The sequence below is a fragment of the Salvelinus alpinus genome, chromosome 20 (assembly GCF_045679555.1).
Source record: "Salvelinus alpinus chromosome 20, SLU_Salpinus.1, whole genome shotgun sequence".
Taxonomy (NCBI): domain Eukaryota; kingdom Metazoa; phylum Chordata; class Actinopteri; order Salmoniformes; family Salmonidae; genus Salvelinus; species Salvelinus alpinus.
Window position 1 is genome coordinate 35,414,344 of NC_092105.1, and position 27,247 is coordinate 35,441,590.

Genomic DNA, 27,247 nt, shown 5'->3' on the forward strand with positions numbered 1-27,247 from the left:
GAAAATGGCTGTCTAGCAATGATCAACAAGTAACTTGACAGAACTTGAAGAATTTAAAAAGAAACAAATGGGCAAATATTGTACAATCCAGGTTTACAACGTTCTTAGAGACTTACCCAGAAAGATTAAGAGCTGTAATCACTGCGAAAGGCGATTTTAACATGTTTTAACTCAGGCGGTTGAGTACTTATCTAATCAAACTATATTAGTGTTTTATTAATCAATTTTCACATTAGAGTATTTTGTGTAGATTGTTGCCAAAAAAGAACAATTAAATCCATTTAATCCCACTTTGTAACACAACAAAATATGGAAAAGTCATGGGGTGTGAATACTTTCGAAAGGCACTGTATTCCAGGGGGGGAAAGTGCCCTTCTCCCCTTAATACTCCCTCTATTCAACATAACACAGACTTCTGAAATGCCATAAGAATGCATGAGATGTTTTGATATGATTCATATGTCTATTCATATGCCATATGACAGACAGAATGAAGCTGATCCGAGTGAACCTGATCTGTCACTAGCACTTGGTCCGGAGAAGGACCTTCCCTGTCTTTATTGGCCTCAGCTAGACTCGGCTAGACAGGCAGATGAAGATAAAGTAGCAGGAGGGAAGGAAATCTCCCCACCTGCCTGAGGATCAGGCTCTCAACTGTAGTAGACCCTGTCAAACCGCACCAGTCTGAGTGACTTCAACGGAGCGAATGATGCGTAGCGAATGCTACACAGCAAAGTAGCTTTCACTGGTTCAGGTCAAACTCCTGTTCCAACTTATTTTCATGGGATACAACTTTAAAGCTTTCTTTAAAAATTGGATCCTACTTTATTTAATTGGATACTGTTATATCAGCTTTCGTAGCTACATGTACATTCAACCTTGAGGACCGGTTCTATTGTAGCTATTCAAAAGGAATTATTTAGTACAGAATGTGATTATAGGTGCCAAAAGAGGGTGGGACCCATATGTTATTGACACCACATTTTGGCCATTCTCATCCAGAGTGACTAACAGTTCATAATTGCATAATTGTTCATACTTTTGTGTATTGGTCCCCTGTGGGAATAGAACCCATAACCCTAGCGTTGCAAGTGCCATATTCTACCCAACCGAGCCACACAGGACTTATCATATGATTCAGAGCACATTATTAGCATTACTGTAAGTGTTGCTACTAGAGTGCACTAAAGCAACCTCTATCTTATCAGTCCTAGTAGATTGGCCTTTCTTTAGGGAGAGGAATGCATGACTAGAATAGAGTAAGAGTAATCTTTCACTATCACCTCAGTAGGAGTATCTCTAGTAGAAACACATTTTCCTCGTTTTCCCCCAGGTACTGCATAATTTCTCATACAGGTCTAGACAGTGAGGGCCAGGGAGAGCCAAGGACAAAGATGATAATATAGAAAGTACAGTAGCAATCAGTTGTATTGATCCTCTCCCAATGCTTCTGGCAGAGTTTTGAATCGATTAAGTGTCACCGACCTGTGGTGATAGATAAAAGTAGGGTTGAAGAAGCTAAATCATAATTTCATTGCCTGATTATTTGTGATGAATGTTGGTGGGACTTGGCCACAAACAGCCTCACTTCCCTCAGGTGAGAAATTATGTTGACAAAGTTCAAGGAGTGTTGAAAGTAAAGTTCTCCCTGAAGTTATTGAAGTCTCCCTGAAGTTGAAAAAAATGTCTTCAACAATATAAGTGTAATACACAAAAAACTAAGTAAAAGTATGCAAGCTTGATAAACCTGAGGGTTGTGTAGCAAATACATGTTTTGCCTCATATCATACATGGCAAGTAACAAATGTAACAAATGACTAATTTTCAAAAGATAGTTACCTGGAAGGAGTTGAAGAAGAGCTCGAAGTACATTCTGACCTCCCAGCTGAGGCCCTGGAAGGTGTGAGGCATCCCCACAAACACAATGTAGTGGACCCCAAACACCAGCACCAGCACTAGGGTGGACTTAGCCAGCTTCCTGTGGGTACAGACAAAAACAGAGGTTTGGAGGGGATAAGTTTGAGCAAGACAAGACGAGATGTAGAATTGCTGAATCTTTATCTCATAATAGGTCATTATTTGGGATGGAAGGTGATCAGTAATCGTGCGCAGTCCAACTCCAATGCAGTTGTTTTTCTCACAAAAACCAAGGCTGAACATCACCATTCTTTACATCACAGTGGATTCAGTCATGACATCGACACTCACCAACAACTCCCTGTTTAATAATGAACAGTGTTTCAAGTTTCACAGATGGCCATTAGTCATTTCACATTTGCTGCCTTCTGATCTCCTCTCCAGAGGGGTCTCTGGTGGTTCTTCCCCTCAGATCTGATCTGCATTAGTTATCTATCCAACCAATCTCCTGATCCATCAGTGAAAATGCCAATAAGCAACAAAATCTAACGGTAATTATAAAGCATTTTTAAATGGCATGTAGGCCGACGTTCCGAACGGAGAATGATGTAAATGGGGTGTAAATGGCACATTTAGTTCAGTGCCTCGTATCAACCGCCATCATCAGTCATGCTACAGTTCAGTGAACACATGACTGACTCCCACAGCAGGGTTGACAGTCTCCAGCAGAGTGATGTTATCTGCGTGTGTGTGTGTTGTGCCTGTGCATGTGTGTAAACGTGCGTGTGTGTGCCTGTGCGCTCCTGTGTGTGTGTACGTCGGCGTCAATGCCTGTGTGTGTGTGTGCAAACATGAGATATCCCTGGCATCATGTCAGCTGTTAACCGGCCACCTGGTGCCCAGCACTGCACTGTGGTACGCTGCTCAGCAGGGGAGGAGAGGCAGAACCAATTGATCACTGACTATTATTTAGCCTAGCAGTGACGTGGGGTTTGGCCCAACTGCGACCCTGGTGGAAACACTCTGGATCAGTCCCAAATGCCATCCTCTTCCCATTATAGTTCACTACTTTTGACCAGAGCCTTATGGGCTCTTGGCCACAAGTGGTTGAGTATATAGGGAATACTACAGTGCCATTTGAGATGCACCCTCTGAATGAACCCCTGAATAACTGTTACCTCCCCAACACACAGCCCTATCATTACAGCGGCTTTCAACATCCACTGTGGATGTTGTTTTTTACCATCATGGGTAATAACTACAAGGCTGATGAGTACATTTTCTAAATGTAAGGATATAGTTAGTACTGAGTATAGGAATTCAATGTCCAAATATTATATGGATAAATATGGATAAAATCATAAGGCTTTGGGCCAGGGGCAGACTTTCTCAAAGCATAATGTTCAATTAAGCTTAATTGGTTTTGGTCAAATACACACTGGTACCATACGTTCCCTGAGGCCTGAACAGAACATGAATTGTAAACTAGAGGCAAGACATTTTACACCCTAGACAAAATGTACACCTATCAAGTTATTTTCAAAAGGAAACATGAAAGGAATGCAGAGCAGTGTGAATAGCATATTTCATCTCAAATGTGCAACTCTACAGCCTAAAACACATTGTGCATTTAGAAATAATTCAAGGTAGAATGCCTTCTCTACAGTTGACTTTCATTGTGAAATTCAATTTCACATTTGAATCCATAGAGATTCAAATAACTAGTAGGTCCTTACAGACATCTTACAGAAATATTTGCACTAACTGTAAATCGCTCTGGATAAGAGTGTCTGCTAAATGACTGCTAAATGAAAATGTAAATGTAAATGTAAATCTTTGCCAATGTCACTGTGACATTGATCTACCCACCTGTACTGTTTTCTTGTGTCGTATCTCCCTGCATTGGTCTCCCTGATCTTTGTCGCCAGCACTCGCACAATGTTCACAAAAAGGATAAAGTTGAGCTGAAAAGACAATTGGAAAAAGTTCTAATTAGCCGAGCCAGAGATACTAGACACTTCATTGCAGAGAGTACAACTCCTCTGCTTGAAACTAATTGCCTCACTTCTTTAATCTCGTCTCAATTCCCTGCATTCTTGAGCTCTATCTGAAAAGCCTATTTTCTTAGCACTTAATATCTCTTCATAATCCCATTATAGAGAAAATGGGTTTAACAGTCAGGAGGCAGTTGTTAGATTAGACCATACAGTGGCTGCACTGAAAACACAGGTTCTATCTACAATGCTAATGTACAGTGCAGTACCTTCGGAAAGTATTCAGTCCCCTTGACTTTTTCACGTTACAACCTTATTATAAAATGTATTAAATCGTTTGTTTTTTTCCTCATCATTGCGCACACAATACCCCATAATGATAAAGTAAAAAACAGGTTTTTAGAAATGTTTGCAAATGTATGATTTTTTTTTACTGGAAATATCACATTTACATAAGTATTTAAGACTCTTTACTCAGTACTTTGTTGAAGCACCTTTGGAAGCAATCAGAACATCAAGTCTTCTTGGGTATGATGCTATAAGCTTGGCACACCTGTATTTGGGGAGTGTCTCCCATTCAGCATCGCTGCACAGCTATTTTCAAGTCTCTCCAGAGATTTTCAATCGGGTTCAAGTCCAGGCTCTGGTTGGGCCACTCAAGGACATTCAGAAACTTGTACCGAAGCCACTCCTGCGTTGTCTTGGCTGTGTGCTTAGGGTCGTTGTCAAGTTGGAAGGTGTACGTTCGCCCCAGTCTGAGGTCTTGAGCGCTCTGGAGCAGGTTTTCACCAAGGATCTCTCTGTACTTTGCTCCGTTAATATTTTCCTCGATCTTGACTAGTCTCCCAGTCCCTGCCGCTGAAAAACATCATCACAGCATGATGCTGCCACCACCATGCTTCAACGTAGGGATGGTGCCAGGTTTCTTCCAGATGTGATGCTTGGCATTCAGGCCAAAGGAGTTCAATTTTGGTTTCATTACACCAGAGAATCTTGCCTCTCATGGTCTGAGAGTCTTTAGGTGCCTTTTGGCAAACTCCAAGCGGGCTGTCATGTGCCTTTTACTGAGGAGTGGCTTCCGTCTGGCCACTCTACCATAAAGGCCTGATTGGTGGAGTGTTGCAGAGATGGTTGTCCTTCTGGAAGGTTCTCACATCTCCACAGAGGAACTCTGGAGCTCTGGCAGAGTGACCATCGGGTTCTTGGTCACCTCCATGACCAAGGCTCTTCTCCCCCGATTGCTCAGTTTGGCCGGGCGGCCAGCTCTAGGAAGAGTCTTGGTGGTTCCAAACTTCTTCCATTTAGGGAATAATGGAGGCCACTGTGTTCTTGGGGACCTTCAATGCTGCAGACATTCTTTGGTGTCCTTCCCCAGATCTGTGCCTCGACACAATCCTGTCTCTGAGCTCTACGGATAATTCCTTCAACCTCATGGCATGGTTTTTGCTCTGACATGCACTGTCAACTGTGGGACCTTATATAGACCGGTGTGTGCCATTCCAAATCATGTCCAATTAATTGAATTTACCACAAGTGGACTACAATAAAGTTGTAGAAACATCTCAAGGATGATCAATGGAAACAGGATGCACCTGAGCTCACTTCAAGTCTCATAGCCAAAGGTCTGGATACTTATGTAAATAAGGTATTTCTGTTGAGTTTTTTGTATACATTTGCAAAAATGTCTAAAAAACGTTTTTTTGTTTTGTCATTATAGGGTACTGTGTGTAGATTGATGATGAATTTAATAAAAAAAAATAATAATTGTAGAACAAGGCTGAAACGTAACAAAATATGGAAAAAGTCAAGAGGTCTGAATAAACTTCCGAAGGCACTGTATATCATTACATAAAGCAATTCAGCACAAGTACGAGTGTGAGTTATAGAACTCCAAATCTAATATAAGGGAGACTATAGGCTTTGTAATGGGCTTCAAGGAGTGTTCCGAGTGTTGAGGCAGCATTCAATTCCAAACTCAGAAATATACCTGACTCATAAACAGAATCAGGTCATTGTTCCATTTATGATGAACGATCGTTTCTCTCTGAGGAAAACCTCTCAGTGACTGGTGAGAACAGCATTAAGAAAATTATTACTTTGGACATGTGTGGCAATCAGTTGAATGCCTTTGCCACAATAGAATGAAATAATTGGAAAATGCAAATTGTCGTTTATGTATTTAGGCATTTCGTTCTGAGAGGGCTTTTGGATTGGGGTTCCTAATGAAACTGAACATCCATTAAACACCATTCTATCACTTTGCATGAGAAAACTCATGGCAATATGAATACAAAATACATTCAACAGTAGTCTCATTTTAGAGTGATTGGTTATTGTGCCATCCATTGCAGTGGGAACAGACTGCAATGGATGGAATTTTAATTTGATCATCTCAACCATCTTGGTGAGACTGTTGGGCTTCATTTGTTTCACCATTCATGTAGCGTGTATATGTGACTAATGAAATCTGATTAAAAAACTCTATGATAAGCTATATGATCGGCCTTTGACAGCCCATTCTCACCATGTGAGTGAGAATGTTTTCCAAATCCCATACTGGAGAGCTAGCCAGCCCTGAACTAACACACTTTCATTCAAATATTCTACTTCTCTAACTATTTAACTAAAAAGTATTCTCCCTGGACCATAATTAAATGACGAGTAGCAGGGCTGGATGGAAAGCCTTCAGAACCAGATCCCGTATATTCTCAGAACAGATATAATCTTTTCAGACAACCAATCTCAACCTCAGTTCATTCCTTCCAGCCAGATTATTTGATTACGTCCCAAATGGCACCCTATTTATTTTATAGTGCACTACTTTTGACCAGGTAAAAAGGGAACAGGGTGCCATTTGGGATTTAACCTTGATCTCTTATTCATTCCACCTTACTTATAGATTCAGATCACCCTCCTCAGATCCCAATCACTTAATACTCCTTCATTTCAAATCAGTGTAATTGTATACATTCCCTCCAGTCTCAGACCCAAAGGGAACAGACACTGAGACCAAAGCTGCTTACCGGCAGGGAGGATGGGAGAATAACTGATTAAAACAGCCGGCCACGAGGCAAAATTAATTTTAATGTAAGATTTAACAACGCACCTGCTTTAGAATACATAGTCTGGCAGATCGAGTAAGTGAAACGTGAACAGAAACAACATCAGGATTTAAATTATGTACAGTATGTTATTAATCCTACATCAGGCATTGTGAACTCCCATCGCAAAGGTTTACACTTCAAAGTCAGTCAGACAGTCAGTGGAGTGGAAGCTGCAACTGGCAAATTGGCTCTTATGATAAGATACTGTAAGTGTGCCTCCAAAGGAGTTACTATTGCTCACATCGCAGTCTGCATAAAAATGATTTCCCAGAGCGAACACAGAGATGGCGGGGCAATGGGGGGCAGAGTTGAATGTTTAAACTCCATCAAAATCAATCATATTTTGCCAGAGTGCAATTTTCTTCCAGTTAAAGATTCTCAAAATTCTCTAGCTGGCTTCATTCATGCGAGAGACCCCGATAGACAGTGTAAGAAGCAGACATCATCACACTGTGTCTGTTTCTTCAGCTTCTGAAACAACTTAGCTTGGTGATGGGTCTCAGCAGGCAGGTCTGTGTGTCTAATCTTTAAAGCTCCCGATAACCCACACACTGACAAAAAAGTAGGTTGTCTGAACTAAATAAATACTGAGGCTGTAAACATACTGTATATACTTCATTGGTTGTCTATATTTTCTCCCAAGGATTTGTGTGCACTGTGGTCGTAATTATAAAGTAAGAACAACTCTATAACAAAGGTTTGAACCAATCAGTGAATCAAATTACACAACAAGTCTTACGAAACATCATAATCATTATGTGTATATTATATACTCATTCCTACGATAGACCTAAAGCCCCATTATATTCTGGGACTTCGAATGATCTCTCGCTATCCTCCTATCTCCATTTCCTGCCTCTCTGGCCTCTGTCCTGTAGTGTTCGCAATTGTAACATCATGGTCACCAAGGCCATGAGACTTCTGAACTCATGTTGTCCCTGTCTGACATTCATTAGATGCTGCTCAGCTCATTGTATGGATCTACATATTAGTGACAATGTTGTTGTTATTTTTCTGGGACTGATATTTATTAGACATTCGATTCCAACTGTCAGGGAAAGGAGATGTATTTTTATAGTTCATTGTGGGTGTTAACTGCTGAATAATTGGTGGGATCGTGTCACGCCCTGGCCTTAGTATTCTTTGTTTTCTTAATTATTTTAGTTAGGTCAGGGTGTGACATGGGGATGTATGTGTTTTTTGTAGTGTCTAGGGTGGTTGTAAGGTTTAGGGGGTTTATTAGAGTAGTTGGGTTTATGTTTAGTATAGAAGTCTAGCTGTGTCTATGTCGAAGTTTTTTGTGTCAGCACTTATGTTTGTATAGCTTCACGGTCGTCTGTTTTGTTGGTTTGTTTTGTTTTTTCCTTCTTTAAATAAAAAGAAGATGTACTTTCCACGCGCTGCGCCTTGGTCCTCTCTCAGTCCCTTTGATGATCGTGACAGAATTCCCCACCAATGCGGGATCAAGCAGCGTGAAAAGCGGCAACAGGAGCAGCGCAAGGAGGAATGGAAATGGGAGCATAATATGGACTACACTACGTGGGAGGAGATCGACAGGTGGGCGATCGACCCAGGGCGAGTGCCGGAGCCAGCCTGGGATTCTCTGGCGCAGTGTGAGGAGGGATACCGGCGAATGGAGGCAGCACGACGACGCGGTAGGAAGCCTGTGAGTCAGCCCAAAAAAATTATTGAGGGGAGGCTTAGAGGTAGTGGGCCGAGGGCAGGTAGGAGACCTGCGCCCACTTCCCAGGCTAACCGTGGAGAGCGGGAGTGCGGGCGAACACCGTGTTACGCAGTAGAGCGCACGGTGTCTCCTGTACGTGTTCATAGCCCGGTGCGGGTTATTCTACCTCCCCGCACTGGTAGGGCTAGATTGGGCATTGAGCCAGGTGTCATGAAGCCGGCTCAACGCGTCTGGTCTCCAGTGCGTCTCCTCGGGCCGGCATACATGGCACCAGCCTTACGCATGGTGTCCCCGGTTCGCCTACATAGCCCGGTGCGGGTTATTCCACCTCCCCGCACGGGTAGGGCGACGGGGAGCATTCAACCAGGTAAGGTTGGGCAGGCTCGGTGCTCAAGGGAACCAGTACGCCTGCACGGTCCGGTATTTCCGGCGCCACCTCCCCGCCCCAGTCCAGTTCCACCAGTGCCTACACCACGCACCAGGCTTCCAGTGTGTCTCCAGAGCCCTGTTCCTCCTCCACGCACTTGTTCTATGGTGCGTGTCTCCAGCCCGGTACCACCAATTCCGGCACCACGCACCAAGCCTTCTGTGCGTCTCCAGAGTCCTGTGCATCCTGTTGCTGCTCCCCGCATTAGCCCTGAGATGCGTGTCCCCAGCCCGGTACCACCAGTTCCGGCACCACGCACTAGGCCTAATGTGCGTCCCCAGGGTCCAGTATGCCCTGTTCCTTCTCCCCGCACTAGCCTGAAGGTGCGTGTCCTTAGCCCGGTGCCTCCAGTTCCGGCACCACGCACCAGGCCTACAGTGCGCCTATTCCGGCCAGAGCCATCCGTCTGCCCAGCGCCATCTGAGCCATCCGTCTGTCCAGCGCCATCTGAGCCATCCGTCTCCCCAGCGCCATCTGAGCCATCCGTCTCCCCAGCGCCATCTGAGCCATCCGTCTCCCCAGCGCCATCTGAGCCATCCGTCTCCCCAGCGCCATCTGAGCCATCCGTCTCCCCAGCGCCATCTGAGCCATCCGTCTCCCCAGCGCCATCTGAGCCATCCGTTTCCCCAGCGCCATCTGAGCCATCCGTCTCCCCAGCGCCATCTGAGCCATCCGTCTCCCCAGCGCCGTCTGAGCCATCCGTCTGTCCCGAGCCATTAGAGCCGCCCGTCTGTCCCGAGCCGTCAGAGCCGTTAGTCAGTCAGGAGCCGCTAGAGCCATTCGTCAGTCAGGATCTGCCAGAGCCGCCAACCAGACAGGATCTGCCAGAGCCGCCAACCAGACAGGATCTGCCAGAGCCGCCAACCAGACAGGATCTGCCAGAGCCGCCAACCAGACAGGATCTGCCAGAGCCGCCAACCAGGCAGGATCTGCCAGAGCCGCCAACCAGACAGGATCTGCCAGAGCCGCCAACCAGACAGGATCTGCCAGAGCCGTCAGCCAGCCATGAGCAGCCAGATCCGTCAGCCAGCCATGAGCAGCCAGATCCGTCAGCCAGCCATGAGCAGCCAGATCCGTCAGCCAGCCATGAGCAGCCAGATCCGTCAGCCAGCCATGAGCAGCCAGATCCGTCAGCCAGCCATGAGCAGCCAGATCCGTCAGCCAGCCATGAGCAGCCAGATCCGTCAGCCAGCCATGAGCAGCCAGATCCGTCAGCCAGCCATGAGCAGCCAGATCCGTCAGCCAGCCATGAGCAGCCAGATCCGTCAGCCAGCCATGAGCCGTCCAGCCAGGATCCGCCAGAGCCGTCCAGCCAAGATCCGCCAGAGCAGTCATCCAGCCAGGATCCGTCCCTCAGTCCGGAGCTGCCGTCCCTCAGTCCGGAGCTGCCCCTTATCCTGGTGCTGCCCCTTATCCTGGTGCTGCCCCTTATCCTGGTGCTGCCCCTTATCCTGGTGCTGCCCCTTATCCTGGTGCTGCCCCTTAGTCCGGTGCTGCCCCTTAGTCCGGTGCTGCCCCTTAGTCCGGTGCTGCCCCTTAGTCCGGTGCTGCCCCTTAGTCCGGTGCTGCCCCTTAGTCCGGTGCTGCCCCTTAATCCAGTGGGGTTAATGTGGAGGGTGGCCATTTGGAGGAGGCTACGTAAGCGGGTAGTGACTATGGTGGGGTGGGGACCACGACCAGTGCCGGAGCCGCCGCCGTGGACGGACGCCCACCCAGACCCTCCCCTAGACTATGTGCTGGTGCGCCCGGAGTTCGCACCTTAAGGGGGGGGGTTATGTCACGCCCTGGCCTTAGTATTCTTTGTTTTCTTAATTATTTTAGTTAGGTCAGGGTGTGACATGGGGATGTATGTGTTTTTTGTAGTGTCTAGGGTGGTTGTAAGGTTTAGGGGGTTTATTAGAGTAGTTGGGTTTATGTTTAGTATAGAAGTCTAGCTGTGTCTATGTCGAAGTTTTTTGTGTCAGCACTTATGTTTGTATAGCTTCACGGTCGTCTGTTTTGTTGGTTTGTTTTGTTTTTTCCTTCTTTAAATAAAAAGAAGATGTACTTTCCACGCGCTGCGCCTTGGTCCTCTCTCAGTCCCTTTGACGATCATGACAGATCGTCAGATAAGCACATGCACACAGGTATGCATGCACAAACGTATGCCCACACATACCCACACGTAAACAGACGCACGCATGCACACGGTCTCACCTACGCATGCGCGCGCGCACGCACACGCGCACACGAGAGAGAAAGAGCAATTATCATGTGAACTGAGTTTGCCTTTCCTGCTCTCATATCAGTCTGTGTCCCTGCCACAGGGGTGTTCAGCTGTGTGTTATGAAACAGAGAGAAAAGTTAGGGGGAATAGTTGATCTATTTTCCTGAGGAAGCGTGTCATCCTTAAGCTGCACCAACCCTGAGACGGAGATTGCAGGCAAAAAGCAAAGCATTTCTCTGACTTACTCCGATGGCTGTCAGAATGGGAACCTGGTATATCCACTTAATGTTCCCAGCACTTAACTCCCAGCACCTAGAAAATAGGAGAGTAAAATAGATGGTTAAAAAAGTCAAACAATGAGGATAAAGTTAGAGGGAGTGAAGGAATAAATATGGGGTGATCAAAACAAAGAAACGAAAAGAGAAGTGGAGGGATAGAGAGAGCGAAAGAGGTGAAGAGTGAGAGAGAGATGCAGTGAGCTGGAGAAAGAGGAGAACTGCACTTAACATTCCTGTGGTAGGATAATGAACTCCATTAAGAGACTCCTCCATATTCATTACAGTGACAGACAGGGCAGTTAAAGAGAGCTCCATTGAGTACCATCAGGGCCAATGCAAAGGCTATGGCTGCCTACCCATTCAATGTGAGAATGTGTTTAGCTTATTCTGTCAAAAAGGTTTGTTTACCCGCTATTTGAGCACACTTAATCCGGTTAGGGGTGTTTACTTCATGAATCGCAGAACGACAAGCTCTGAAAATAAAACACCCATCCAAAGTGGAGTCATGCTGAGAACCAAGGGAGATTCTAGGTAGACATTCTGCTAACATGATTTGGAAGGTTTTTGGTCACACATTAGATAGGAAGCTGTTTGAAAAAGTCTGCAAAAGTCTTATTTTCACTCCAAAAATGTGCCACATTTAGGTATGATAGCTAGCCATAATTGGAATTTGTAGGCAATTTGAGGTATTCAACCTTGCAGTTGTGTTTTTTCTGCACTGAGCAGCAGTGTGTCTCAAATGGACAGAGTTGACACTTGATTTAAAACTAGGCAGTCCCATTTCAAACTGACAGTGAAGCTGGCTGCAAGTAATCCATGACAGAAAAATCCTTAAAGATGGAATCCGCAGTAGGGGGAAACAGCGCTACTGGCCGCCCCAACACATACAATGATGTTCGAGGGGGTTAACAGCGTTTGTTGTTTGCAGTAACTTCTTTGTTGTTGTAATATTGCAAACAGATGTCGCTGTTCCACCATTAAGGATTCTATCTTTAATGTATTTTTATCTATGATGCTACATCTGAAAAGTTGTGTATTAAGTACATCATCTATAAACAAACCAAGAACACAGAAATTAAAATGATCCATTTACACAGCCTTGTTCAAAAGCTGGCTCTTTTTCAAAATGATTGCCCTTTCTACAAAAGCTTACTCTCTTTAAGGCAGCTTGAGAGAGAGAGAGAGAGAGAGATGGTGGGAGAGAGAGAGAGCTGATAGCCCAGGGTGTCATTTAGGTTTAAATAAATATAAAGCAAGCACTTTCAGATTTCCTCAGCCAATATTTGCGGCAGGCCGCTAATTCCCCGCTCCGGTCCTTAATTAAGGAAGGTGTTAAGTAACAGCAGGGAAAAATTAATTTCCATGACTAATAGACAAGCAGAATAGGATTCATATTCCTTTTGGGACATTTATGTAAGCTTGTGTGATGATAACTGCCTTGACACTGTAGGGCACAAACCAACTATTTTGTTTAGCTAATTGGCTACAGGTAAACTGTGTGACCCTTAAAAGGGGGCTTAGACCCCTCAGTTGAAACTTTTCCAACTAGTTTTATGTTCCTACATGTTATTTAGCAGATGCTCTTATCTAGAGCGACTTACAGGATCAATTAGGGTTAACTGCCTTGCTCAAGGGCACATCGACAGAGCACACACACCTTGTCGGCTCGGGGATTTAAACCGGCAACGTTTCAGTTACTGGCCCAATGCTCTAACCACGAGGCTACTTGCCGCCCTGGCGTGAAATCCGTATCTCCACTGCGTTGTATCAGCACCATGGACAGAGTGTGGAGTGTGTGTGTGCGTGTGGGTGTGTATGGGGGCTGGGTGGTTAGGTATGACTTCTTTTGGTTTTCATAAAAAGTGAGAAAAACGCTGGTAGGCTATGTGAATAACGTGATATAATGCATCCGCCTGTAATTATCTTGCTTTAAAACGCATTAGCTCTATGCACCTACAGCACCCGATGTCACATGAAGGCCAAAAAGATCATCAAGGACATCAACCACCCGAGCCACGGCCTGTTCACCCCGCTACCATCCAGAAGGCAAGGTCAGTACAGGTGGTCAAAGCTGGGACCGAGAGACTGAAAAACAGCTTCTATCTCAATGAGACTGTTAAATAGCCATCACTAGCCGGCAACCATTTGGTTACTCAACCCTGCACCTTAGAGGCTGCTGCCCTATATACATAGACATGGAATCACTGGTCACTAGTTACTTCAATAATGTTTACATGCTGCTTTACTCATTCCACTCCAACATTGCTCGTCTTAATATTTATATATTTCTTAATTCCATTATTTTACTTCTAGATTTGTGTGTATTGTTATGAATTGTTAGATACTACTGCACTGTTGGAGCTAGAAACACAAGCACTTCGCTACACCCACACCATCTGCTAAATATGTCTATGTGACCAATAAAATTAGATTTGATTTGATTTGATTTGATAGCGATGAACAGCAGTAGCAGCATCAAACCACCAAAGCCGCTGCCAAGCCCAGCAGCGATGAAGCTGTTGAGCTCCAGCTAGCTCTGCGTACCACCCCCCATTATCCTGGCGCTGCCAGGATAATGGCTCCACAGCCCCCTCCACCTCCAACCGTTCCTGACGATCTTGGAACAGAGGAGAATCCTACCCTAGCTGCATGTTTTCTGTCCAAAAACATTTATTAGCAACTGATTCATAGGAAGAGGCTGGAATACTCGCTTTTTGCAGATGCAGCACTTTGTTTCCCATGTCGAAAGTTCTGTATTGGGTCCAATGCTAACACAGACAAGGCCTTCACCCAAGCTGGGAATTCTAACTGGAAGCATGCTATTCATAGTACCAAAGGATTCGCTAGGCACGAATAAAGCCAGGAGCATTTGAAATGCACTGCACTATTGAAAGAAAAACAAGTTCAAAGTGCTATGGGAACTGAGGTATCGACACTTGTTAAGGTTTGGGCAACTGGCAAGAAATTGCATGCATTTGTCGGCGATTGTGGACATTATTGAGTTCCTTGTTTTAAACCAGCAACCAATGAGGGGGACATTGGACGTGATAGAGTCCAGAGGGGAGGCGGACAGGGAACTTTCTATGTCTACGATAGAATATACACTCAGAAAAGACAAGGCACTTGCCAGGAACCATACCCTACAGTACAATGCCACATTCAGGTCACACGATATTCAGAATGAAATCATAGGGTTACGGAGTGAGATAGTTAAATAAATCTGAGAATTTTAGTACACACTGAAGATAGACAGGACCAAGGATCCTACTGGATGGGAAAATATATTGTACAGTTATGAATATAACTACTATTCCCTGAAGGAGGGGACAAGGTATACCATACTATGGGGAGTCAATGACCAATCATATTCTCCTGAAAACTAAACTCGCCCAACGGGCCAATGAATGCCAAGCCCTACATCGGAAGCCCCGCCTTCCTGGCAATAATACCAGGGCTCACATTAATTTCCTCAATTCAGTACCGCTCTTCAGTGAGCCCAAACCCCTGATGGTGCGGGGCAAAAATATGTTAAACCTCATTCCATCCTTCAGGGAACAGTAGTTCTATTCATAATTGTACCTTCGCTTTCAGTCGGTCACTCAATATAACATACTATGGGGACGTACAATCACGCCCCAAGCTGGCTCAGAGGGTACCAAACTAGGACGCCCACGGCAGCCTAAGCACATACAGGTTCTACCAGCTCCAAAAAGGGGTTACAAAAGCCACCTTTACCCCTAATACTTACTGGAGCAGCCTGAACTGTCAGAGCCTCATGAGGCCTGAAATGTCAGAGCCTCATATAGGGAACCATAACCTTCTGCAACTTGGAGCACGGACACACTGCTACTGTAGCCCAAGTCCATAGACCCTACGTTTACAACAACAATCACAAGTCAGAACAGAACATCTGTCGTGACTTGGTAAAATATACAGGCGTAAAGAGCACACCAGACACAGGTCACGTAACCCCTGTTGTTCACTAGAAGCAATTGGAGGAGGTGTGAAAGGGAACAGCTCGAAAGCCAGGGACCTGTAAGTCATAGGCGTAACCTTGGAAGAAAGAGCTGCATTAGGACATAACATCACTTTGGAGTCACCAAGCGCAAACTCCAAACAGGAAGGGTGTACTGATAGCACGTGGAGATCCCCAACGTGCTTGGCCGATGCCAAGGCCATGAGGAGGACAGTCTTGTAGGAAAGGACCTTCAGGTCTACAGACTCCAATGGTTCAAACGGAGGCTTACACAGAGCACCCAGGACCAAAGCCAGGTCGGTGCCATAGGCTTAGACACTGGTCTGAGCAGACGCATGTCTTTCAGGAACCGCACCACCAGAGGATGTGAACCCGGGGTAGAGCCATTGATCCTTACATGACATGTCGAGATGGCTGCCATATAAACCTTCAATGTGGAAAATTAAAGGCCCTTCAATGTGGAAATGAGCTCTTGCAAGAACATCAAAATGTCCACCAAAGAGCTCTGAAAAGGAGATACTCCTTTAAAACCTTTTCACGTGTGAGTTCCAAATATCTCTACTGGTCGCACCAGCGTGTGTTTTTTATGCGCCTGATGTCGGAATGCACTCATTGTTCTAAAATGTGATTGTTACGCAACAGGACAGTTAACGCGCACTGCCCTCAAACCAAGACACACTGCCTGCTAATGTTTCAACTTGTCAATTTCAATTTTTTTTTTAACAGTTTGAATTGAAGTGTCTTCCGCCTCCTCATTAATTCACATAGAAGTAGCCCATTTCACTGTTGCAGACAATTTATGTTTGAGGCGTTACTGAGCCGGACAAACTTCTCTCCTCCATGAGAGCCCAAGCAATTCCCCAGTGGTTCCCCAGATCAAGTATGCAGACATTTGCACATTCTTGCACAAACTTTTTCCCACCGGCAAATTTTCCGGCTGGTGCTCGGATTGCCTTCATTGTTGTTTTCTTTACAAATAATAACTTTGGACATTTATGCATGCCTATCAAAGTAAGTTAATTATTTTCTGTGTATCATGTTGTCGTTCCTACTGTAGCATACCTACCGTATAATGCATAATGTATTCACTGTTTTATTCACGTTTTCAAGTACTGATGACAAATTATGCATTATTGCATAGATTGCAATGGACACATATGATGTGTGTAACATACTTTTTTGAAGGTTGTACTGATGTGATGATTGTGATGAGCTAATGCTAAGATATTTGCCAGCTATGTGTGGAGCCATGTTTGTTGACATTATGCAATGCATTCGTGGTGTCAGAACAAAGATGCTATAACAAAATGAGGTGAAGGGATCTTTCGAAGTGAATGAAGGAAAGTGAATGATGTGTCACGTCTACTCCCGCTCCCCCTCTCCGGCGCTCAACATTGCCGGTCTACTAACCACCCGTCCTGGCAACCCATCTTTACACACACCTGCGTCTCATCATCAGGCACACCTGGACTTCATTACTTTCTGATTACTTACCCTTTATATAGCACTCTTTTGTTATCAGTTATCGTGTAGCATTGGTTATGTTTCCTTGTCAGACATTTCACTTGTTATGTATCATTCTATGTTAGTTATTATTAAACTCACTAACTGCACCTGTTTCCTGACACCCTGCATCAATGTTACAGAATATTACCTCAACAAATGGAAGCAGCAATTAATCAGGACATCTCCCAGATGGTCAGCGAACAGGGACACCTACTTCGCCAACACCACGACCAGCTGGCACAACTGGGGATGGCTATGGATGAGGTCCTCTGCGTTCTTCAATGTCTCAACCTTCCCCAAGGGGTGTCACCTCCAACAAGCAGAGAATTTTCTACCACAAGTCAACCCAGCAAGACAGCACCCCAGCCCATCCAACAGTCCGCCCAGGTCAGCGATGCCTGTTTGTCCCTCCCAGACAAATATGACAGGTCTCACTCCAAATGCCGTGGCATCCTACTCCAGTGCTCCCTCGATTTCTATGATCAGATGGGAGCCCCCACCACCGAGAGGTCCAAAGTTGCCACGGTTATTTCCCTGCTGACCGGACAGGCGTTGGAGTGGGCTATGGCTGTCTGGGAGAGAAGGAGCTGGGTTCCTATGAAGGGTTCAGGGGGGTCTTTGACCATCCACCCTCGGAGGGCAGAGATGGGGGTGAGCGCCTACTCCAACTATGGCAGGATGGCCAGACCACAGCGGAGTATGAGCCGGTGCTCTGCACCCTATTCAGAATTTGCAAAGAGGTCCAGACGGAGTTAGCGTGCCGAGACGACAATCTAACCTTGGACACACTCATCGCGATGGCCATCCATCTGGATAACCTTCTTCGGGAGCGTTGGCACCCCCATCACCTCTCTCCCTCCTTCGTTGACCGTTCTGAGTCAGAGCCTGAACCCATGGAGGTAGGGGCCATATGCCTCCCCGCGGCTGAGCGATGCCATCAGGAGACAGTTAGAGCTCTGTCCCTATTGCGGCCAGGAGGGGCACCAAATTCAACGATGCCTGGTACGTCCCAACCTAGAATCCAAGAGAGCAGAGGGACGGCCCTGTGATCATCAGTCTCCTGGGTTAGGTCGTGAGTACTCAATCATCACTTTCCGCCAAACCTTTTTTAGTATCGATTTCACTAGCTGGCTTTCCCTCATCTATTGTTTCTCCAGCTCTAGTGGATTCCGGATCTGCAGGGAATTTTATTGACCAGGCCCTTGCCTCCTCCCTGCACATCACTTCATAGCCTCTTTCCTCTCTGTTTCTGGTCCAAGCGTTGGATATGCGACCATTGTGATCTGGCACTATTACGCACGTCACAGCTCCACTCACCCTAACCATGGGACCCAAGCATCAGGAAAGCCTTTCCTTCCTCATCACATCCGCACCCATACACAAAGTCTTCCTTGGCCTCCCGTGGCTCCAACTCCATAATCCCACCATCTCCTTGTCAGAGAGGTGGATTACCACCTGGGGACCAGGATGTTAGAGGATCTGCTTTCCTGCACCCTGTGGTTCCACGTCAGTGAAGGCCCTGTGAGTGTCTGCCAGCCCATCAATCGGTCCTCCCGTATTGTTGGCCCCGTGTTTTGGGACATAGATGTGGACATCCGCCAGTCTCAGGAGAGGGAACCCGCTCCTGCCACCTGCCCTCTGGAGCGCATCTACGTCCCCACAGGGGTCAGAGATTGGTTGTTGACCTGGGCACACACATCTCTCGCTGCTGGACACCCAGGTATCACCCACACCACTCAATCCCTTTCTGAGAAATACTGGTAGCACACTTTGGCACAGGACGTTGCACACTATGTCAATTTATGTTCCGTATGTGCTCAATCTAAATCTCCCCGGTGCACTCCAGCAAGAAAACTCCTTCCCCTTCCCGTGCCTCAGCGTCCCTGGTCTCATCTGTCTATTGATTTTGTCATTGATCTCCCCTCCTCTGATGGTTTCACCACCATTTTGGTGGTTGTGGACAGATTCTCAAAATCATGCCATTTCATCCTTCTCTCTGGTCTTCCTACCACTCTCCAGGTGGCTGAGGCACTGTTCCAGCAGGTCTTATGACACTATTGCATTCCGGAGGATATTGTCTCTGATCGTGGCCCCCAATTTACATTACATGTTTGGAAGGCTTTCATGGAGAAGCTAGGGGCCACGGTCAGCCTCACTTCCGGGTACGGCCTCAATCTAACAGGCAGGTGAAAAGGATGAACCAGGAGCTAGGGAGGTTCCTGAGGAGTCACTGCAAGGACCGACAGGGGGATTGGGCCCTATTTCCTTCCTTGGGCTGAATTCATTGCAACACTCCTCCACCAGGCTAACTCCCTTCCAGTGTGTTCTGGGTTATTAGCCGGCCCTGGCTCGGTGGACTCCGAGCCAGACCGAAACTCCTGCAATGGACGAGTGGTTCAGGCGCACAGAAGAGGTATGGAACGATGCCCACGAGACTCGAGCGCACCGTCCGCCAACAGAAAGGGCTCTCCACCAGGAACCTCCCACTCTACCTGCCCTGTAAAAAGCTGAGTCCCCGGTTTGTAGGGCCATTCCCCACTAACTACCGGATCTCACCATCTTTTCATGTTTCCCTCCTCAGGCCGGTGGTTCCTGGTCCCTTGGCTGATCCCGTTCCTCACAACATCCCCCGACACCACTCCGCCTCCCTTGGACATCGAGGGGAGCCCCGCCTATGCCGTCAGATCACTCCTAGACGGTGCTGGGTTCTGAGTTCCAGTGGACGACATTCTAGATCCCAACATCATCCAAGAATTCCACCTTTGCCATCCGGACCGGCCCGCTCCTCGCCCTTGGGGCCGTCGTCATCCTGTGGCTGGAGCCTCGCGTCGGGGTGGGGGGGTGGGGGGGAGTTGATGTAGTACTCACGTCTACTCCCCCTCTCCGGCGCTCAACGTCAGCAGAGATGCATTCTGGGTGTCACGTAAACATCTGTCAGATCAAACCAATCTTTACGCACCCCTGCATCTCATCATCAGTCACACCTGGACTTCATTACTCCATGATTACTTACCCTTTATATAGCACTCTTTTGTTATCAGGTAGTATTGGTTATGTTTACTTGGCAGACGTTTCGCTTGTTTTGTATCGTTCTATGTTCGTTATTATTAAATTCACCAATGGCACCTGCTTCCTGACTCCCTGCGTCAACATTAAAGATGGTAGAAGACACACCCCCATCAATATCAATACTGCAGACAAAACTCATCTTGTCTCCTCTTATCTTCGTTTGACATGAAAAAACAAATATGGCGGCGAGCACACACTATCTATCGTCAGATTACTTTCGATTTTTTAGAAAGTGTTTTACTCAATTATTTTTATCAATGGTGAGCTCACCCGTGATGATATGAATTGTAAATAGTAATTGCTATTAGCTAATTCATATGGTTTCTGTCAGCCGAACAAGAATAAACTGACGAGTTTTAGAAGAAAGTCCTTTGTTTCCAGCCATTTTGAGCCTGTAATCGAACCAATAAATGCTGATGCTCCAGATACTCAACTAGTCTAAAGAAGGCCAGTTTTATTGCTTCTTTAATCAGGACAACAGTTTTCAGCTGTGCTAACATAATTGCAAAAGGGTTTTCTAATGATCAATTAGCCTTTTAAAATTATAAACTTGGATTAGCTAACACAACGTGCCATTGGAACACAGGAGTGATGGTTGCTGATAATGGGCCTCTGTACGCCTATGTAGATATTCCATAAAAAATCAGCTACATTAACAATGTCTACACTGTATTTCTGATCAAATTTATGTTATTTTAATGGACAAAAAATTTGCTTTTCTTTCAAAAACAAGGACATTTCTTAGTAACCCAAAACTTTTGAACTGTAGTATATATATTTTTTTTGTATTTTACCCCCAATTTCGATCTTGTCTCATCGCTGCAACTCCATAACGGGCTCGGGAGGCAAAGGTCAAGTCATGCGTCCTTGGAAACATGACCAGCCAAACCGCGCTTCTTAACACCCGCCCGCATGTGTTGGAGGAAACACCTTTCAACTGACAACCGAGGTCAGCTGGCAGGCGCCCAGCCCATCACAAGGAGACGCTAGAGCACGATGAGCCAGGTAAAGCCCCCCCGGCCAAACTCTCCCCTAACCCGGATGACACTGGGCCAATTGTGCACCACCCTATGGAACTCCCGGTCAAGGCCGGTTGTAATACAGCCAGGGATTGAACCCAGGTCTGTAGTGATGCCTCTAGCACTGCTATGCAGTGCCTTAGACCGCTGCACCACTAGGGAGGCTGGAAAATGTGTTTTTTATGTCATGCTTGTTTTCATATCCACCACTCTTGACAACCGTGTGTCTGAACGTGGGGAAGGAACTGTGTTTATTATGCCCACACCTAGATGATACTGCACTCTCGATACCCCTGAATAATCTGCTTTCGTAGTACTGCCGTTCTGATCCCCGGCCCACACTGGGTTCGGGGACTTCGGCAACTAGTAACTTGTCCCCATTGACCGAGCCACTTGTGAGCACTGTTGCCACAGTTAATGCTTGGGAAGGAGGGCCCAGAGAACACGCCCCCTCCCCTGGCCTCCAGCTAGGGTCGCAAGGTCTGCTACTTCCCCCGCACCATGGAAGAATCTGCTTTCACCATGCTCTCCTTCAACCCAGACATCTGCCGTTGCCCAGAAGCACCAAGATGGTCATAAACTGACCTCGAAGCCACCCTCTGGCCCGGGGAAACCCGCTTCTGGCCTGGACCCTTTCCTTCATGCCTCGGGAACTGCCGAGATGCCCCCGCAAAGGATTTTCATGGGAAAAGTCCCGGAAGAGCTGCGTCCTGTTTATGTTTCTCCTCGAAATGGCCAGTAAGTACTCCATAGCCGAGCCAAACAACCTTGCTGGCGAAACTGGCTCATTCAAATATTGCAACCTGTCCCTCTCAGGAATCCGGGACAACGTCAACCAGAGGTGGCGCTGAGCAACCACTGTCGCCCCCATACTTTCCCCCACAGCCAAGATAGTACAGTGGGACAGACGCAGCACAACATTTACAATAGCATTGTGTCGAGAAGCTCTGAAACTTAATCAATATCTGCAGCATTATGACCATATTTAATGACCGGGACGCCACATCCTCAGCCTGGTACACTTTGTCCAGCTGATCCGCCGAGAACCGGCACTGTTTATTCGGAAGCACCATGCTAGAATAAGCCCCCTTGTTAGCCTCTGGTGCTAAGTAATTTGCCAGCTTTCTATCCATCGGTGGTGTGAAAATTAACCCCTTCTCCTCCTCTACATTCATGAACTCGCCATAACCTGATAGCACCAGATGGCTGAATGAAGGCAATCCCAGGAAATATTTTTGAACTTACTCTTACCACTGGCCATCTTACTCAAGCACTGGCTACACAAGCAGAGCAGAAAGTAGTGAGCTTTTAACAAACACAAAAAACAATACCAAGACCAAACTCGCAACATCTAGGGGGACGAGTACTCTTTCCCCACTAACAGACACCTAAGTAGGAGCTGAATCTAGTCTTCGAGTACTTAAAAAGTGTTTAAATTGCGTGACACATTCTTCCTTCAGGCGAGCTGAAGAGCGAAGAATTAAGGTAATGAATTATAGCCAGGAAGGCGGGGCTTCAGAGGGCTCAGCATTGAATGGCCTGTTGGGCGTGATTTTAGTTTTCCTCAGGTTTTGATCATTAAATATCATTCCAATGCAAGAACCCCAAAATATTGTGCCCCCTCGCAGATTTCAACTGCCCCCTTAGTCACTCTATCCTGGCACCGGGGCTGAATAAAGCCTGTTACCCCGCCAGCAGACTTTGTCTCGTACATGTGTTGTTTAGCACATGGCCCTCACCCCACTCTCCGAGGGTGTCTCAGGGGGAATGGGATATGCACTTGTACATGTGTGAAACAGGACAAAAATAAGCACCCCCTATTTGACCTTTGATGACTCACAGCATAAAATAATTTGTTTAAATTCATCCAACATATCATGCTGGTACAGATGCTCAAATGAAGGCTGAGGGTGTGACATGACAACACCTGGAGCAGAGAGCAAAATAATGAAAGGGATGGAGGCGATTCATCAATGGCTTATGTTCCGCAAAGAACAAAAAGGCCTATATAAGTAAGTACAAAATGCTCAAACCAATATGATTATCTAGAAAGCTATGAAACAGAGGTAAATCTATTCACTACGGTGATGTTAATTTAAATGTATTCACTATTGTGATGTTGAATATTATGATGTTTTGCATCACAATTCCTTGGAGGAGATATGGTGCACTTGCTACTGGTAAGGGCACTCGACATAAATTCATATTTATATAGTGCATATGAAGAGCAGGGGATGTATAATGGAAGCCTGCCAAGGTGCTTGCAAGGGCCATAGCTGGAGGATTCCATCTGGTGAGAAGATCATTGAAGATAGCTATTAGATACTGTATCTACATTAATTACCTAAATACTGAATTTGGACAAGTGTCTCACTCACCTTCCATCTGCTAGTGTTGCCCGGACAACTGCCCATGTTGCCACGAACAGAGCTGGAACACCTGAAATTGTACATGAGGAAAAGAACATCAGCTTTCTACAAATGTTCTAAACAATTACTAAACATAATGCAATGACTTAATTACTTGTTGCATTATTCTGTTCTTAGCTCACTAACAGCAGCTCTAATACCTCAGGAACAGGTTAGTTAGACAAACAATGAGTTACTCAACTCAGAAATGGCACTCTCAGCATGATATTTGAAAGCAGGATAATTGAGTGCATAGGATTTCTCTTCCAGTCAAGGTGTTTTTAGAGCCAGCTAGCTAGAAAGCAGGAAGTTGTGACTCATACTCAACAAACGTATTGAGGGGAGGATGGATGGGGCCATGTATCGCGAGATCTTGGCCAACAACCTCCTTCCCTCATTAAGACCATTGAAGATGGGTCTTGGCTGGGTCTTCCAGCATGACAACGACCCGAAACACACAGCCAGGGCAACTAAGGAGTGGCTCCGTAAGAAGCATCTCAAGGTCCTGGAGTGGCCTAGCCAGTCTCCAGACCTGAACCCAATAGAAAATCTTTGGAGGGAGCTGAAAGTCCGTATTGCCCAGCGACAGCCCCGAAACCTGAAGGATCTGGAGAAGGTCTGTATGGAGGAGTGGGCCAACATCCCTGCTGCAGTGTGTGCAAACCTGGTCAAGAACTACAGGAAACGTATGATCTCTGTAATTGCAAACAAAGGTTTCTGTACCAAATATTAAGTTCTGCTTTTCTGATGTATCAAATACTTATGTCATGCAATAAAATGCAAATGAATTACTTAAAAATCATACAATGTGATTTTCTGCATTTTTGTTTTAGATTCCGTCTCTCACAGTTGAAGTGTACCTATGATAAAAATGACAGACCTTTACATGCTTTGTAAGTAGGAAAACCTGCAAAATCGGCAGTGTATCAAATACTTGTTCTCCCCACTGTATGTCTCTCTTCCCGTTGGAGCTGAAACGTGTGAATAAGGACAATGCTGGGCCTATATAGTTATACGATTAGAGCATAAAGTTTTAAGTAATTTTTTGCATTAGAACAGCAAGTATTTATATAATGCGAGTGTAAAAACCATTGAATATAAGAAAGAGAAGATTTTCGGAGGACAAATTTAATCTTGGAATCTTACATAAGCAATCACATTTGCATTTAAAAAAAACTTTAAACAAGAAAACATGCCGCTCTGCTGAACATAACAGTTCCATCATAACTTATTTACTCCAATACCCTCATATTTCCTTCATATAAATGTAATTACATGGTTCGCTGGATTGACATGGATTGCAATTGTGTGGTTTAACCAAAGAGACAAAATCACACTGATTGACTGTGATAGAAAGGATTGTTTGTTTGTTTGTGTGTCTGTGTGTGTGTGTAAGTCAGTGTAAGTGTTTGTGCCTGCCTGCTTGCCAGCTATCTGCACGTTTTGTGCTTGTCAACAACAGGGTTGGGCAATAATTATTTTCACAAATTTGTTTGTCAAAAACAATAGAAAATATATCTACAGGTCCATTATAACTTCTACATACTGTATATCTAAATTCAGTAAAAAAAAGAAACGTTCTCTCACTGTCAACTGCGTTTATTTTCAGCAAACTTAACATGTGTAAATATTTGTATGAACATAACAAGATCCAACAACTGAGACATAAACTGAACAAGTTCCACAGACATGTGACTAACAGAAGTGGAAAAATGTGTCGCTGAACAAATAGGGGGTCAAAATCAAAAGTAACAGTCAGTATCTGGTGTGGCCACTAGCTGCATTAAGTACTGCAGTGCATCTCCTCCTCATGGACTGCACCAGTTTTGCCAGGTCTTGCTGTGAGATGTTACCCCACTCTTCCACCAAGGAAGGCCCTAGCCCTCACCCTCCGTTCCAACAAGTCCCAGATGTGCTCAATGGGATTGAGATCCGGGCTCTTCGCTGGCCATGGCAGAACACTGACATTCGTGTCTTGCAGGAAATCATGCACAGAACGAGCAGTATGGCTGGTGGCATTGTCATGCTGGAGGGTTATGTCAGGATGAGCCTGCAGGAAGGGTACCACAAGAGGGAGGAGGATGTCTTCCCTGTAACGCACAGTGTTGAGATTTCCTGCAATGACAACAAGCTCAGTCCTATGATGCTCTGACACACCGCCCCAGACCATGATGGACGCTCCACCTCCAAATCGATCCCGCTCCAGAGTACAGGCCTCGGTGTAACGCTCATTCCATCGACGATAAACACGAATCTGACCATCACCCCTGGTGAGACAAAACCACGACTCGTCAGTGAAGAGCACTTTTTGCCAGTCCTGTCTGGTCCAGCGACGGTGGGTTTGTGCCCATAGACTACATTGTTGCCGGTGATGTCTGGTGAGGACCTGCCTTACAACAGACCTACAAGCCCTCAGTCCAGACTCTCTCAGCCTATTGCGGAAAGTCTGAGCACTGATGGAAGGATTGTGCGTTCCTGGTGTAACTCGAGCAGTTGTTGTTGCCATCCTGTACCTGTCCCGTAGGCGTGATGTTCGGATGTACCGATCCTGTGCAGGTGTTGTTACACGTGGTCTGCCACTGCGAGGACGATCAGCTGTCCGTCCTGTCTCCCTGTAGCGCTGTCTTAAGCGTCTCACAGTACGGACATAGCAATGTACAGCCCTGGCCACATCTGCAGTCCTCATGCCTCCTTGCAGCATGCCTAAGGCACGTTAACGCAGATGAGCAGGGACCCTGGGCATCTTTCTTTTGGTGTTTTTCAGAGTCAGTAGAAAGGTCTCTTTAGTGTCCTAGGTTTTCCTAACTGTGTCCTTAATTGCCTACTGTCTGTAAGCTGTTAGTGTCTTAACGACCAATTCACAGGTGCATGCTCATTAATTGTGGTTCATTGAACAAGCACGGGAAACAGTGTTTAAACCCTTTACAATGAAGATCTTTGAAGTTATTTGGATTTTTACGAATTATCTTTGAAAGACAGGGTCCTGAAAAAGGGACGTTTCTTTTTTTGCTGAGTTTCGTTTTAGACATTCAAGAGTGGCCTGAAGTTTTTTTCAAATCCCAAATAATAATTTCCCTCCAAAAAACACGAACCTCCGGAGCACACCCATAGGCCCAGTTTCTCGATAGCGATGGAATTTAGTCTTACGAGTGTTTTAATGATGCATCTTTACTACAAAGCCTAATGTTTAATAGTGGGGAATCCCAGCTTTCCAATAACGGTGTCAGATTTATTTCTCAACTATTCAAAACTTTGGAAGCTTTCAACATTCCAATTGGAAATAATATATTTAATAAAAATAATAGAATTGTCTTAAAGCAAAAATATACACAAATAATACATTATCAAATGAAAACGTATAGAATAAAAAGGAAAGTTTTACATCTTCCTAAGTCTGAGGGTGGTTTTAACTTTCCAGACTTGGAATTTTACCAACTTGCCACCCAAGGCTTTTACTTGCGAAATATAGTTAAATGCACTAAAGAGGAACCATGGGTACATATTGTATTGAAGATGTGCATGCTCATCCCCAGAATCTTTTCATGTGTCTATTTTCAAAGGATAAAGCTAAAAGCATTACAACAACCCAAAGCACACAATCAAGACAATGCAGGAGTGGCTTCGGGACAAGTCTCTGAATGTCCTTGAGTGGCCCAGCCAGAGCCCAGACTTTAACCCAATCGAACATCTCTGGAGAGACCTGAAAATAGCTGTGCAAC

At 45.6% G+C, this 27,247-nt stretch overlaps 1 protein-coding gene across 2 annotated transcripts in view; it reads right to left on the reverse strand.

The window, feature by feature from the left end:
• Positions 1–27,247, reverse strand: part of LOC139546748 (parathyroid hormone 2 receptor-like) — a 118,249-nt gene that overhangs the window by 9,782 nt on the left and 81,220 nt on the right. For both annotated transcript variants that reach the window (XM_071355492.1, XM_071355493.1), the window contains exons 8-11: positions 23,499–23,559; positions 11,518–11,584; positions 3,727–3,821; positions 1,840–1,978 (exon numbers count right to left, since the gene is read on the reverse strand). In XM_071355492.1, coding sequence (XP_071211593.1) covers positions 1,840–1,978; positions 3,727–3,821; positions 11,518–11,584; positions 23,499–23,559 — 362 coding nt within the window. The remainder of the gene's footprint in view (positions 1–1,839; positions 1,979–3,726; positions 3,822–11,517; positions 11,585–23,498; positions 23,560–27,247) is intronic.